Source organism: Notamacropus eugenii, chromosome 2 (assembly GCF_028372415.1).
Source record: "Notamacropus eugenii isolate mMacEug1 chromosome 2, mMacEug1.pri_v2, whole genome shotgun sequence".
Taxonomy (NCBI): Eukaryota; Metazoa; Chordata; class Mammalia; order Diprotodontia; family Macropodidae; genus Notamacropus; species Notamacropus eugenii.
In genome coordinates this window covers 107,499,429-107,515,307 of record NC_092873.1, presented here as the reverse complement: position 1 = coordinate 107,515,307, position 15,879 = coordinate 107,499,429, and the positions used below count along the sequence as shown (strand labels likewise).

The 15,879-nt window shown below is 38.1% G+C and overlaps 1 protein-coding gene across 6 annotated transcripts in view; it reads left to right on the top strand.

Annotated features, from left to right (window-relative positions):
• MRPL14 (mitochondrial ribosomal protein L14) overlaps nt 1-15,499 on the top strand; it is a 36,046-nt gene extending 20,547 nt beyond the window's left edge. For all 6 annotated transcript variants that reach the window (XM_072642298.1, XM_072642297.1, XM_072642294.1 and 3 more), the window contains 2 exons: nt 2,868-2,961; nt 14,962-15,499. In XM_072642298.1, the coding sequence (XP_072498399.1) occupies nt 2,888-2,961; nt 14,962-15,328 (441 nt within the window). In that variant the 5' untranslated portion in view covers nt 2,868-2,887 and the 3' untranslated portion in view covers nt 15,329-15,499. The remainder of the gene's footprint in view (nt 1-2,867; nt 2,962-14,961) is intronic.
• The last annotated feature ends 380 nt before the right edge of the window (nt 15,500-15,879 follow it).

The window sequence follows — 15,879 nt, the reverse complement described above, 5'->3', positions numbered from 1 at the left end:
GAGGGTCTTTGGAAAAAAAATTGGAGTGGTAAGACCTATGGATTTGGAGTCAGAGCACCTGGGTTGAAATCCTGACTTTCTCAAATGATTTTGTGTGACCTTTGGCAAGTCATTTGAACTTCTTTGGGGCTCAGTTTTCTCTTCTGTAAAGCAAGGATGTTGAGTAGATGACTTCTAAAGGCCTTTTTTTGTTTGTATAAGCTGTTTCCTTAAGGAATATGAGAGAGTGAAATTAGGAATGGGGGGGGGGAATTTAGTACTTAGTAAATATTTATAAAGTGCTCAGGTAAATATCCCTGTGGAGGTAAACTGATTTTTTTTTGTCATCCACATTAGTAAAATCTTATCTATAGTGCCTTGAACTTGTGGGAAGAGGTTATATGTAAATACTGTAACAGTGGAAAAACATGGATGTTTATTCACCTGAATTCTTGAATTTTCTGTGAGTGGTAAAATTTTCTGGTGGTAAAATAGGTGTATGCATTTGTTGGACACTTGTAGAGATTTCCTTTCATCCCAAACCTAAACAGGGGCATAGGTGAAGAAGAAAAAAGAGGCACCATTGCTGCATGTGATTAAAGAGGCTGCTGGGCCAAGCCTCATGCAGGTCTAGGTCCAGCTTGTACAGAACGTTGTCTTTGGAAAGGCCATTTTGTTCCTTCCTCCCTGTATTTTATTTTGTTCTTAAGGTTGTTGGTATCAGTGGAACCAAACATAAGCCGTGTACTGTCCTGTTTTGTTTTTTAAATAAAATTTTTTATTGATTATTTTGGTTTATTTTTACATGTCCATTTCCACTATCTCCCCTCACCCACTTCCAGAGAACTGTCCCTCGTAATGAATAACAGAAAAGAAAGAAATGGGAGGAAAAAAGTTCTGCAAAACCTACCCAACAAATGTATAAGTCTGACACTACATGCAGTATTACACACTTCTGAAGTGGGAAGATGTCTTATTTCTCCTCTTGGTGACTGAGGTTGAGGATTGTATTTTTGCAACATTGAGATTCACTTGTTGCTGTTATTCTTTCCGTTTACATTGTAGTCATTGAACATATTGTTTTCTCCATGTGTCTTCACTTTGTATCCGTTTGTATAAGACTTCCCATGTTCCTCTGTGTTAGTCATTTTAACTGTTTCTTACACACAGTAATAGTCCATAACATTAATGTGCTAACCAGTTTAGTCATTGGGCAATACCTTGTTTTTTTGCTACAAAAAGTTCTTTAAATGTTTCAGTATGTATGAGATCTTTGTTTTTGTCATCTTGTTTGATTTTTTTTTTTTTAAATTTTTACTCTGTCCTCCTGAGTGTTTTCAGTGCATTTAGCCTGTGATGTGCAAGGCACCTACTTAGTCAAGATATGCCAGTAATTTAGTTGGTCTTTTCATGTTGTGCCCATATTTGAGAGTTCATCTTAAGTCTCCAGTGTTTACTATTTAGTTGGTGACTTTGCAGACAAAATTAGCTTCTTGGCACCTTGCTTTGATTTTTTTCTTCAGAGGACTTCATAAGAGGAAGCCAGTGATTACAGAATATAAATGGACTTCTTTACTTTATCTTGTTAGTTTATTTTAAAATTTCTGACTTTTTTCTTTTCTGAAAAAAAGGTTATAAGCAAATGGATAATTACAATAATTTGTATTTGATTAGTTCTTCAAAGTTTTAAAAGCACTTTGACATGAATTATCACTTTTTGTTTTAAAGAACTGTCTTGTGACCTGTAAGTAGAGTATTATTTTCCAAGGTCATGTCTTGTAGGAAAATAGGGACTCAGACTAGGATGTGCTCACTCCTAGACTTTTGCTGTCATATTCTTAGAAAATGTGGGGTGACATTGGGAAGGAAGAAGGATGACTTAGCTCTGTTCCCTTTTTGTTGATCAGATTCAGAGTGAGTAGACAGGCTTTTTCAAGTTTCTGAAGGGTACAAGTGAAAGATGGACCTATAAGTTTTACTTTGTGCCATGTGTTTTCTTTCCCTTAAATACCTAGTAAAGCTTTTTAACCCCAACTATGTGTTCTTGTGATAGTCTAGCTGCTCATTTATTGTTCCTTGGTTAGTGTTAGAGACTGGTGATTGTGGGAATTAGGTGGTGAAAAATGCCCTTTGGGGGAGTTAACTTTGGAGTTCAGTGGAGGAAAACTGTACTTACTGCTGCTTAGACTTTCTAACTCTTGCATTCAGGGGAAAGGGTGACATGAGAACAAACAGGTTAGTCACAACCATTGTTAGCTAATTCTTCAGGCAAAGGCCAATTCTAAGAAAAGTATATAAATATTTAAGATTTCAGGGATATTTTTATAGTATGCCTTTCTGTGAGGAGAATGGGAAGTGGTCTTAAACTAGGTATATACCTGATAGCTCTGTGTTTTAAAGAACTGTTTTAGACTCAAATTCTGTCTGGCCTGCTTGTTAATACAAGCGGTACAAATGGTGAAGCTTCTTAAGAGTCAATCCAATATGGCGAACCTTTAATAAACTTTGTACTTTGACTAAAAAAAAAAAAAGAAAATTGTTTTATCTTGAAGTGGTGTAACTCTGAAAATACCCAAGGAATACTTGTGTCCTGCTGGATTCCTTTTGAGTTTTGGTAGCTGCTTTGCCTGTGGCCTGTCTCCTCAGTTCTATAAGTTCAGGGACTCTGGGTGGTAGGGTAATAGTAGCAACCTGGGAAACATCTATTCATCCATAACTTGTTTAGATATTGAGCATTGTACCAATTAAATAGATAATATACATGTACTGAGAGTGCTGCCTTTCTGTCCTTTCTTTCATCTCCAACCTCTGTCCCTAGTCCTTTTTCAAAGTGCAAATGAGCTATTAGTAAAAACTTTGTCTTACAATAAATCTGTTTTCTTCTGCAGAATTTCATTCCAGAATCCCTATGGCTTTCTCTACAGGGGCTTGGCGATCTCTTCTAAACCCTGTCAGCAGAGCACTAAGCCAGCGCTATTTCAGGTAATTCTTTCTTCCTTTGTGTTGGGCCACTCCATTACACGTGTGAGAAATTCATATGGAATATTGCATATAGTGTCAGATCTTTTTTTCAATATAATGGTCAGTTTTGCTGAATTTTTTCCAGTTTCCTTTTTAAAAAAATAATTACGAAGGGGATAGGAGAAGAAAAACAGGTGAAATTTATGCAATGTAAAATTAAAGATATCAGTAAAATGTCTTTTTTTAAAAACTAAGAAAAATACTTTATTAATACCTTTTGTCTTTACATCACAATCATTTCCTACCCACTCTGCAGATTGAACCCTTCCTGGTGACATAGAAAAACAATTAAGCAAAAATATTTGCTATGGAAACTTATCTGATTTTATACAATAAATATACTGTCTTAGTATTCCTCCACCTTTGCCATTAGGGAGGAATTTTGTTTTAGTACTTCTTCTCTTGGAGCTTAATCATTTTTCCCCATTACTCACTTGAATTTCTTTTTAGAGATCTGTTGTTGTCATTATGTATATTGTTCTCTTGATTCTGCTTATTTTGTTTTGAATCACTTTATATAAATATTCCTCTTTCTCTGAATGCTTTTGATTTTTTTTTGTTTACTGTACAATAATATCTCATGGCATTTGTTTACCATAGTTTTTCAGTCATTCCCATTCAGTGGGCAGACACATACACAAATAACCTTTGTTTTTGTCTTTGACTTCATTGAGGTATGTATGTAGTAGGACCACAGTCTAATCAGGTTCCCCTCTCCCCCAGTAACATGGGTTAGGCTAACTTTTCCCAAGACTTGATTAGCCCAGGGGGACCAAGGCTCAAACTGTCTCTCCCTGGCCAGTAAAAGGTCCTAGAGACAATTTTGTTGCCTTTCAGGGAAAAATTAGCTTAACCAGTTTTCCTGGGGAAAGAGGGAGAGGAGGGAACCCTGGGTAGAGAGTGCTTCTGTCGCAGGGAAGATGCCCAGTAGAGGATTTGCTCGGTCCAAGGTTATGGAGAGTTTAATCACTTCTACAGAATTCCAAATTAAATCTGAATAGTTGGGCCACTTGAACCCTACTAATGCTCTCTTCCCTTCCTAGAATCTCTCCATCATTGACTTCCCATCTTTTGTAATCTTTGGTTAACTATTTTAAAAAAATATGGTGCTTTGCTGTTTTTCCATCACTGTCACTTTTTAATAAATTCATTTCTGTCACAGACACCATACCTTATAATAGAGATACAAGTAGGGTAAAGTTGACATGTCAATTGTCTGACAGTTGTCCACAGCAACCTATATCCTTTGTCTTTTTCTGATCCTTCAACTTTTGGTACCTTCCCTTCTAAACTACCTTGTATTTGACTACTTTGTACATATTTGTACATATTAATTTTCTATCTACACTGTATTTATTTTTATGTGTCCTTTTCTCCTTCAGTAGGGCTCATTGTGAATAGGGATTGTTTTCATTTGTATCTTTAGCCCTAGCGCAATTCCTGGCCCATGGTAAGTGTTTAATAAGTATTTGTTGATTGATTTGATTATTACCTCTCTATTGAGAGAGGGGAATAGTTTTATCAGCTCTATGGAATTAGGATTGGTCCTTAATAATCTGAATTCTAATGTCTTCTGTGTTTATCTTTATATCATTGTAGATGTTCTCTTGGTTCTATTTTCCTTGCTCTGTGTGCACTTAGTTCATATGAGTCTTCCCAAGTTCCCCTGAATTGTTTATATTTGTTATCTTTTAATGACCATTTCTTAATAGTGGTGCACAGTAATATTCCATTACATTTATAAACCACATTTATTTAGCCATTCCCCAGTGAATGGGCACTTATTCACCTGTCAAATTGATCTTCCTTAAGTGCAGGTTTGACCACATCACCTTCATATTTAGTAAACTCCAATAGCTTCCTTTTTCCTCCAGGATGACATATCAGTTTTTTTTGCTTTTTGAAGTTCTTCATAACCTAGTCCCATCTTTGCAAGCTTCTTACGCCCACTGCATCCGGGGCCATCTCCAGTTGTCCTGATCTGTATCTCACCATTGGACCCAGATGGTTCCTGAAGAGAAAGTGAGGCTGGTGACTCTGCACAGCCCTCTCTCACTTAAATCCAGTTCACATGCAAGTCATGGCATCCTCTTCCTGATGTCACAGTCCTCTCTTTCTTGCACATGACACATCATCTCAATTTGGAGATTTTCACCATCTGTCCTCCATGTCTGGAATTATTTTCCTCCTCATCTCTCCCTACAGGCTTCCCTGGCTTTTCCTTCAAATTTCAGGCAAAATACTGCCTTCTGTGAGAAGCCTTTCTCAGTTCTCTTAATGCCTTAAGTCACTTTTCTTTAATAATTGTATATTTTTGAAAATATATTTTTATTTATTCAATATTTACCAATTATGTGTAAAGGATTTTTAAAATAATATTGAACAATTTCGAGTTCCAAATTCTCTCCCTTCTCTTCCTACCCCTTGTTGTTGTTGCTATTTGTCCTTCGTTCTCCAAGAGGACCATGACATCAGAGAAGTAATGCCATGAAGTGCAAGTGAATAGCTTTGAATTCTTCTGAAAACTGAATGTTCATATCCTTTGACCATTTATCAACTGGGGAATAGCTGTTATTTTTATAAATTTGGCTTAATTCCCTATACATTTGAGAAATGAGACCTTTATCAGAGGAACTTCTTACAAATCTTTTTTTCTGTTTCCTCTTTTCCATCTAATTTTGACTGCATTGGTTTTGTTTGTGCAAATGTTTTTTAATTTCATGTAATCAAAATGATCTATTTTAATTCCTGTAATCTCCTCTGTCCCTTGTTTGGTCATAAATTCTTCTCTTATCTATAGATCTGACAGGCAAATTTCCCATAATTTACTTATGATATCACTCTTTATATTAAAATCATTTATCCATTTTGACTTTATCTTGGTATGTAGTGTGAGATGTTGGTCTGTGTATGCCTTGTTTCTGTCAAACTGCTTTCTAGTTTTCCCAGCAATTTTTGTGAAATGGTGCATTCTTACTCCAAAAGTTTGGATCTTTGCGTTTATCAAATACCAGATTACTGTGATTATTTACTACTCAATATTTTATCAAACAATTGTATTCCTAGTGTATTCCCCTGATCTGCCACTCTGTTTCTTAACCAGAACCAGATTGTTTTGATGATTACTGCTTTGTAATAAGTTTGAAATCTAGAATTGCTAGACTGCTTCCCTTTTCATCATTGATAATAGTAATTTGTTTTTTTCTTTTTTTTTGAATCAAATTAATCAATGGTTTATCTATTTTATGGTTTATTTTTTCATAAGATGAGCTCCCAGTTATATTTATTAGTTCAGTGGTTTTTAAATTTTCAATTTTTATTAATCTCCTTTGATTTTCAGGATTTCCATTTTGTGTTTAATTGGGATTTTTAATTTGTTATTTTTCTAGTTTTGGTTTTTTTTTTTTAGATTCATGCCCAGTTCACTGATCTGCTCTTTCTCTTAGTGATGCGTGCACTTAGAGATACAAATTTTCCCCTAACTACTCTGGTTGCATCACATAAATTTTGGAATTTTGTCTCATTGTTGTCATTCTTTGATTGTTTATATGATTTGTGACACTCTCATCCTTTAGGGTTAGTAATATTTCTGCTTTTCTATATTTATTTATGAGGCTTTTATGTCCTAATGCATGATTAGTTTTGGTGTAGGTTCTATATCCCACTGAGAAAAAGATGTATTCCTTTTTATTCTGATTCAGTTTTCTCCAGAGATCTAGCATATCTAATTTTTCTAAAATTCTATTCATTTACTTAACTTTTTTTTGGTTAGATTTATCTAGTTCTGAGAGGGAGAAGTTGAGGTTACCCACTAGTATGGTTTTACTGTCTATTTCCTCCTGTAATTAGTTTAACTTTTCCTTTAATAATTTGGATGCTGTGCCATTTGGTGCATGTATGTTTAGTATTGATATTACTTCTTTGTCTCCAGTTCCTTTTAGCAAGATGTAGTTTTCTTGCTTATCCCTTGTTATTCGGTCTATTTTTGCTTTTGGGGCACCTTGGTAGCACAGTGGATGGAATGCTGGGCATGGAGTCATCCTCCTGGGGTCATATCTGGCTTCAGACACTTACTACTACCTCTGTGACTCTGAGTAAGTCACTTAACCCTGTTTGCCTCAGTTTCTCATCTATAAAATGAGGTGGAGAAGGAAATGGCAAACCACTTCAGTGTCTTTGCCAAGAAAAGCCCAAATGGGGTCATGAAGAGTTGGACATGACTGAAGAACAACTAAAAATTTTTGCTTTTGCTTTGTCTGACACCATGAATGCTACAACTCCCTTTTTTTTAAAACTTCAGCTAAAACATAATAGATTATGCCCCGGCTCCTTATTTTAATTCTGTGCATGTCTCTCTGTTTTAAGTGTGTTTTTTGTTAATAACATATAGTTGGATTCTGATCTCTAATCCATTTCTAATCCATTCTGCTATCTACTTTTGTTTTATAGGTGGGCTTATCACATTCATATTCACAATTATGATTACTCACATTGCACTGCCCTCTATCCTTCTTTTCTTTTTTCTCTTTCTCTTCATCCTGTCCCTAGTCTAAAGTCTGTTTTGTGTCTGATCACTGCCTTCGTCTATCTGCCCTCCCTTTGTCATCTGCTCCCCCACCCTTCTCTTATCCTCTTGCCCTCCTACATCCTTGTTGGGTAAGATAGATAGCTATTACCAGTTAAGTATGTATATATATTCCCTTTTTGAACCAATTTAAGTATGAGGAGGGTTCAAGTGTTGCCCTCCTCACCACCACTTTTGTCCCTTTCCCATTTTATTCATTCTTCTCTCTTCTCCCTTTTACCAGGGCACCCTTTTTTTCACTTATCCATTTTTTTTATGTCTTCCCAGCATAGTTGACTCACTCCCACACCCTTTTTCTATATTGAGGCCTCCTGACTGCTCCAATAATGATAAGTTCTTAGGAGACACATGTATCATTTTCACATATAGAAAGGTATATACATAGTTTAACCTTATGTAGTACCTTATGATTTCTCTTTCATGTTTACTACTTTATGTTTCTTTTGAGTCTTGTATTTGAAAATTAAATTTTCTGGGGTCGGAGCCAAGGTGGTGGAGTAGAAAGATGGACCTGCTCTATCTCTCCCCACAGATCCCCAAAAATACCTGTAGAAAATGACTCTAAACAAATTCTAGAGCAGCAGAAGCCACAAATTGACAAAGTGAAACAGATTTCCAGTCTAAGAAAGCCTGGAAGGCCGACAGGAAGGCTCTATTGCACTGGGCTCGAAGCCCAGCCTGAGCTGTGCTGCACAGACAGTACTGGAGCAGACGTCAGGGCATGGAATCATGGGTAGCAGCTGTGATTCCCAGATTTCTCAACCCACAAACGCCAAAAACAGCTTCAAAGATCAGTAAGAAAACTCTTTCACCTGGGTGAGAGGGGAGCATGGTCTGGTCCCAGTCCTGGCCCCAGGCGGTGGCAGTGTCCACTTTTGGAGCCCTCTCAAAAGACCCTGGGGGAATTGAGCAGCTGATCTAGATCTCAGCCCTGCATGGCAGTCCTGGGGTGAGGGAGGAGTGCTGGCTGGTGGTAGCTGTGAAGAGGGAATCCTATTCGCAGTTCCAGGCCAGAAAAGAATGCTTGTGGTTGCTCACAGACCAGAGTGCAGGCCAGGAGAGGAGTAAACTCTTCTTCCTTGATTGTGCCACCTTGGTGGAACTGAGAACTTACAGGTCCCTAGAATATACCCTCCACTTAAGTGCCCCAGAAAGGGAAAAAAAAAAGACTATAGAAGGTTACTTTCTTGGTGAAAAGTTATTTTCTTCCATCCTTTTGGAGGAGGAAGAACAAAGCCTACCATCAGAGGAAGACATCAACTAGTCAAGACTTCTACATCCAAAACCTCCAAAAAAAATAAGCAATGGTCTTAAGTCGTAGAAGAGCTCAAAAAGGATTTTGAAAGTCAAGAGAGAGGTGGAAAAATTGGGAAGAGAAATGAGAGAGACGTAAGAAAATTATGAAAAGCAAGTCAACAGCTTGCTAAAGGAGACCCAAAAAAATATTAAAGAAAAATAATACCTTTAAAAATAGACTTAACCCAAATAGCAAAAGAGGTCCAAAAAGCCAGTGAGGAGGAGAAGGCTTTAAAAAGCAGAATGGGCCAAATGGATAAAAAGGTTCGAAAGCTCACTGAAGAAAAGAGTTCTTTAAAAATTAGAATGGAGCAGATGGAAGCTAATGACTTTATGAGAAACCAGGAAATTATAAAACAAAACCGAAAGAATGAAAAAATAGAAGACAATGTGAAATATCTCACTGGAAAAACCACTGACCTGGAAAATAGATCCAGGAGAAATAATTTAAAAATTATTGGTCTGCCTGAAAACCATGATCAAAAAAGAGCCTAGACATCATCATTCAAGAAATTATCAAGGAAAACTGCCCTGAGATTCTAGAACCAGAGGTTGGAATAGAAATGGAAAGAATTCACCGATCACCTCCTGAAAGAGATCCGAAAAGGAAAACTAGGAATATTGTAGCCAAATTCCAGAGTTCCCAGGTCAAGAAGAAAATATTGTAAGCAGCCAGAAAGAAACAATTCAAGTACTGTGGAACTACAATCAGGATAACACAAAATTTAGTAGCTTCTACACTAAGGGATAGAAGGGCTTGGAATATGATATTTCAGAGGCCAAAGGAGATAACCAAGAATCACCTACCCAGCAAAACTGAGTATAATACTTCAGGGGAAAAGAATTGAATTAGAGGACTAAAAGCATTCTTGTTGAAAAGACTAGAGCTGAATAGAAAATTTGACTTTCAAATACAAGAATCAAGAGAAACATGAAAAGGTAAACAGGAAAGAGAAGCCTTAAGGTACTCAATAAGTTGAACTGTTTACATTTCTACATGGAAAGATGTTTTTTTTAACTCATGAGACCTTTTTCAGTAATGGGTATGGTCTCTGCTTTCTTGGTCTGCACTCTGGTCTTTAATCAGTAAGGGCACCTGATCCCTTGGGATTACAAGCACTACTGTTCCTCAGGGTCCCTGATCCCTTGGGGCTACAAGTGATACTGCCCCTCAGGGCTTCCATTCCATCTCTTCTCCACCCTTGAACTGTGAATTAAAATGCTCCTCTCCACCCTTGAACTGTGATCCAGAAGTTGGTATTATGACAAATGAAAAAACTCTGAGAGACAATAATTCTGGGTTATCAATAATCAGTTTATTAATTAGGCTAGCTAATAACCAATCCCCAGTGGAGATAGTAAATGCCTTATATACTTTTGTGAAAGGGAATGCCCCTGATAAGTGAAAATCAACCCTGATTGGTGGAAATTTAACGAGGAAGTGGACTAGATGTCTTCAGCTCCTTCTGCTGAGAATGTGCTTTGATCATAACACTCAGCTGTTTCCAGCAATCTGGACAGAGGAATCCATTTCCATCCACACCACTTTTGTTGGTTTTCTCCCTTATGAGCTGGGTTACCCAAAATTCTCATGGAGGAGTACTAGGACAGGGGATATTGTCCTTGGGACAAGAACTCACCCAGACTGGATTCTAAACAGAAGTGAGGTCTCCTAGTTGGGTAGGGTGTGGCCCACAAAGAGCATGTTTCCTGAGGGTTAGAGATAATCTCAATCAGCCATATCCTTTAAACTCTGACCTTCCACAAGAACTGGTCCTCAAATGAGGAAATAAAGGAGAAAAAGCCTGAATCCCAAATTAATAATTGGTTATTAATATAATCATAAAATAGCTTCTATCATTCCCCCCTTTGATTCTTTTGACTGACACAGTCTCCTCAGTGAATCACTGAGGCAAATAGAATGAAGTGACTTACTCCAGGGTCACATAGCTAGTAAGTGTCTGAGACTAGATTTGAACTCAAGAAGATGATTCTTCATGACTCTAGGCCTGGCATTCTATCTGCTGTGCCATCTAGCTTCAGTGACACCTGTGTTGTCTTGAACTGAAAGAATGTCTTAGTCTAATCTTTCATTGGCTCTGTCACTCCAGAATTTGATTTGAAAAGTTATTTTAAATTTGTTTGGAAGAGCTCAGCTGAGTGTTTCTTTATTCCACCATTTTGGTTTCACCCCTTCATATTGTTTTAAAAGATCAGTTAGATGAATTCCTCACTCCACCAACAGTTAGAGTGAGCTTACCTTTCCCCAGCCACTCCAACATTGACTTTCTTTTTTTTATCTTTGCCTGTTTGCTGGATATGAGAAAAATTTTTGGTTGTTTTAATTTTAATTTCTCTTAATAACAATTTTGAGTATTTTTTTATATGCTTGAGTGTTTTTCTTCTTCTAAATTTTTTTACATTAATACCTTGTTCTTAAAAAGCATATATTTCCCACTCTATCCCTCTATCCTTTCCCTACTAGAGAGTCATCCCTTATAAAAAGAAGAAAAGCGAAGAAAAAACTGTTTAACAAAACTAGCGGTCATATGAAAAAATTCTAATTCTGTAAGTAGTTTTCCACATCCAAGTTCTCTCACACCTTTACAAGAAGTGGAGGGGAGTATCTTCTCATATCTTTTTCTTTGTGGTAAAAGCAGCATTTAGTTTCCATTGGTGGTTGTTCTTTCCATTTGCATTGTACATATAGTTTTCTTGGCCCAACTCCCTTTGTATCAGTTCATATGTCTTTCCATGTTTCTCTGTGTTTATCATATTTCTATTCCTACAGTACAGTGATATTCTATTCCATTCATGAACCACACTTCGTTTAGCCTTTCCCCAATCATTGGCCAGTTACTTTTGCTTCCAGTTTTGTGCTGTCACATAAAAGTGCTGCCATGAATATTTTTGTAGAAGTGCAACATTCCTTTTGTTTTTTAACCTTCTGTGTGGTGTATTCCTAATCCTAGGATCACTGAATGAAAAGGTATGGACGTCTTAGTCATTTTACTCTGATAATGCAAAATTGTTTTTGTGCTCAGTGGGATGAATTCAGAGCTTTACCAGTGGTGCATCACTGTGCCTTTTCCTTTCCTTTGTCAGTGTGGTGGGTGTGAGACAAACCTTAGAAATTTTATTTTGCATTTCATAGTAGTGCTTTGAAGTATCTTTTTTTGTTGACATTTTTTTCATTGTCTCATTTCCTTTGACCATTTGTCCATTGGGAATGGGCTTTTGATCTTACAGTTGCATCATTTCCCATGGATTTTGAATATGAGATTTTTATAAGATTTTTGATGCAACTACTCTCCCTTCAAGTAATTTTCCAACTGAATACATAAGGATGTTTTCCTTTGAGCATTTCCTTCAATTCAAGAACTTCAGCATGCTTAATTTTTTCTTGCTAGAAATCTTCAGGCTTTTGTTAGAAACTGCTATTTGGAACTCAACAGAGGTATAGCAATGAGGTGAGTTTATGGGTAGGAGAGTAGGTAAGGATATTGAAGGTCTGAAAAAAGATGGTGAATATTAGATTGGTCTGGGTGGTTGGGATTGGAGGTGACAGTGGCAAAGGAATGAGACCAAGTTCAGATATCAGGCTAAACTGGAAATTGATCAGATCAAGATGATGCTGGTATATTGAGGATTTTGATTTTATTGGTGTGTGGTCTTCCTCCAGGGATGTGGATCATAGCACCTTTGTGATTTGGGTAAATTTTTTTTTTTTTTGGCTGCTGTGGCCAACCCTTCCCTTCCTTCACACTTGGCTGTGTTGGTCCTCACCCAAATCTGTGCTTGAAGGTTTTCAAAGTGGTCAGGACTGGCCAGTACTTACACCATGTTAGCATAGCCTTTGAGAACTCACGGTCATCTTCATGCTACAATGAAGCATGGGAGAAGAACTGTCATGGGAGAAGGGTCATGATGGAAATGATCATGAAAATAGTTGCCATTTGTCTAGCAGTTAAGGTTTACAAAGCACTTTACAGACATTATTCCATTTGAAAGATAATGATAGTATGTGAATGGCATTGGATACATGACATTGAGCTGGATTGTGTTCGTCCTTCGTTGCCGAAGACCACGCCATCACAGAAATGATGACATGACTTGCACTTGATTTTGTTTTGAATGAAGGAGGGCTGTGCAGCTCACCAGCCTCGCTTCTCCTCCAGAGCCATCTGAATCCAGTGACTTGATATTCCTCAGGATGACTGGAGATGACTCAGAAATCATTGAACTGGAGATGAGGTGGTGAAGGAATTGGATTTGAGAGCTGGAGTCGAGTACCCAGTAGAACTTCTGTACTCAATCACTCACAAGTTTCTAAAGTGTCTTTTCCAATAACCCTGTGAGGTCGATTGTTCATTTACTGTAATACTTGCCTTACTTTATTCAGAAGTGTTGGTGATTGGGGCTTAGTGTGTTACAATCAGTAATGGGCTTTTCCCATGCCTCTTCTTTCCCTCTTCTGTCCCCCAATACTGTTTTCCTTCTGGCCTACGTCATTGGATTATCTTGAGGAAAAACACTTCACAAACTTGAAAAAGCTATATAAATGAACTATTTTTTTTTTTACAAAAGTGTAGAAACTGGGAAGAAAACAAGGTGAAGACCCATTTGTGAACATACTCTTCTCTGGCATGAGATTCAGTTTTTTTAAGTACATCCATCATCTCATTTAATAGTTAATAAGTGAATGAGAGATAAACTCATGAAATTGGACTGCAGAGGGAATGGTAGAGTAATAGGAATGCAGTTTGAGAGTCTGTACTGCTGAAGTGACTGAAAAATTGGCAGCCTAACTGAGGAATTAGTAAATGTAAAGAGTTCACGTTCTTGATTGTATTAGGAACATCTACTTTGCTGCTGCTTCAGGGTCAGCTCTTGGTGCACTTGCTTCTCAGGCTGAGGTCGGTGATCTCAGTACTCGGTGAGGATCTTAGAGGTAGTGTCAATGGATGAGAAAACTGAGGTACAGAGAAGTTGTGGCACTTGCTCAGTCACATAGATGTTTCAGAAGCTCGGGGCTCAGGATCAAGGATTTTAATTCCAAGTCTGCAGCTGCTTTGTAGAAAAGGTATAAGAAATGACTCTGTCTAGAGGGATCCCTCTAAGGGTTGGCATTTGGAAGAGATGGTTTAGACTTTTTTCAAAAGCATTAGATAGTAGCAGTTTGGTTGGGAGATTTTTCAGGGTACTGTTACGACTTGGCCCATAATTTTACTTTTTTTTTTTTAGTTCTTTAAAATTTTATCTCAGGAAAGGAAGACTTTGAAATTGGATTGGGATGAAGATACTTTACAATAGACAAATCTGGTTCCTTTTCAGACGAATCTAAAGGCATTGCCTAATGCCTTAGCTGGAGAGCATTTTCTCACATCTGACAAGTTGGTACTTTGAACATTGAACAGAGAACTTTAGATTGTTGGACTAAAGTGATGTTGGTATTGACATGTAAGAGAAACAGAATGGCCTAGTGGGTAGAGAATGGGCATCAGAGTCAGGAAGACTTGGATTCAAATCCTACCTCTAACACATCCTGACAAGTCACCCTCTCATTGCCCCAGCCCGCTCTCTTAAGACTAAGTTACAGAGAAGGTGCAGATCTTCATTGGTAGCAGGAGTTTCTATACTAGCACAAGAAGTTTTCTCTGTCAGTGAAATCATAAATCAGTATCTTCCCCATCCCTAGACCAAGCAAATAGAGACAGCATGGCACAGTAGATAGGATTTTGACCAGGGAGTCAGGAAGATCTAGGTTCAGATGCTGCCTTTGACATTTTTTAGCTATGTGACTAAGAGTTTGATAGTAGAACTTTCCACCCAGGGAAATCCCTACACTGTAAGCATGAACTAAGAGGTACTAGTATATACCTTCCTGTCATAAACTGAATTTTTCTTTTAGTCTTCAGGGGAAAAATCAGGGTTGAGTTATGACCCAGGGAATTTATCACTAATATGTGGTCTTCATCTTGGGACCTCCCAGATGAGTTGATAATGAATAAGACTGTCAGGCTTCCAAGAGTTGCTTAGACAGTGTCTAATTTTAGATTGTTTTCTCCTCCTCTTTCCAGTACCACAGAGGCACTTGGAGCAATACAGAAGATGACAAGAGTACGTGTGGTAGACAATAGTGCCCTAGGGAATACTGCATACCATCGCCCCCCTCGATGCATCCATGTCTACAATAAGACTGGAGTGGGCAAGGTGGGAGACCGGATCCTGTTGGCCATCAAGGGGCAGAAGAAGAAGGCCCTCATTGTGGGGCACCGAATGCCTGGGCCCGGAATGACACCAAGGTTTGATTCAAACAATGTAGTCCTCATTGAAGACAATGGTAACCCAGTGGGTACCCGCATCAAGGTACCAATTCCAACGAGTCTCCGGCGGCTGGAAGGCGAGTATTCTAAAGTGCTTGCCATCGCCCAGACCTTCGTATGAGAGGCCAGGGACTCTGACTGCAGGAGGTGCTTTTGGAGGGAGACAATTCACAGAGCAGTCCCCAACTAAGAATAGGACTTGGGGAAAGGGAAGGATTTTCCCCTTCTTCTTCTTCCCCTAGGAGGGAGGGATAACCAAATTCTGTGAAGTAATAAAAATATTTTATGTATATTTTCTTTGACACTTTTTAGCTACTTGACTCTGACTCTGGACAAATCACTTAACCACTACATGATGGTCTCCTGGGGACTTCCTGGAACACTGTTTTGAAACAGATGACACACCTTAGTTTTGTATTTTGCTAATTCAGGAAGTCTGTCCCCAGGGGTATCCTTGGCCTTGATCTTTATTCAGGGAACTTCTAGGTGTTTCTTCCTTTATATTTTGGGCCTTTAGGGGTCTCATAAGAGCAGTAGCCATTTTGCTTTGCAATGTTTGAGCACAGGTGAGGAGGGGAAGCGTAATTAACCCACTTGTGTCCTTTGGAAAGGTGTAGTGTAATGCTTGTAGTGGCTGCTGCTCAGCAGGCTCTCCATCTGTTGCTCCCTGAA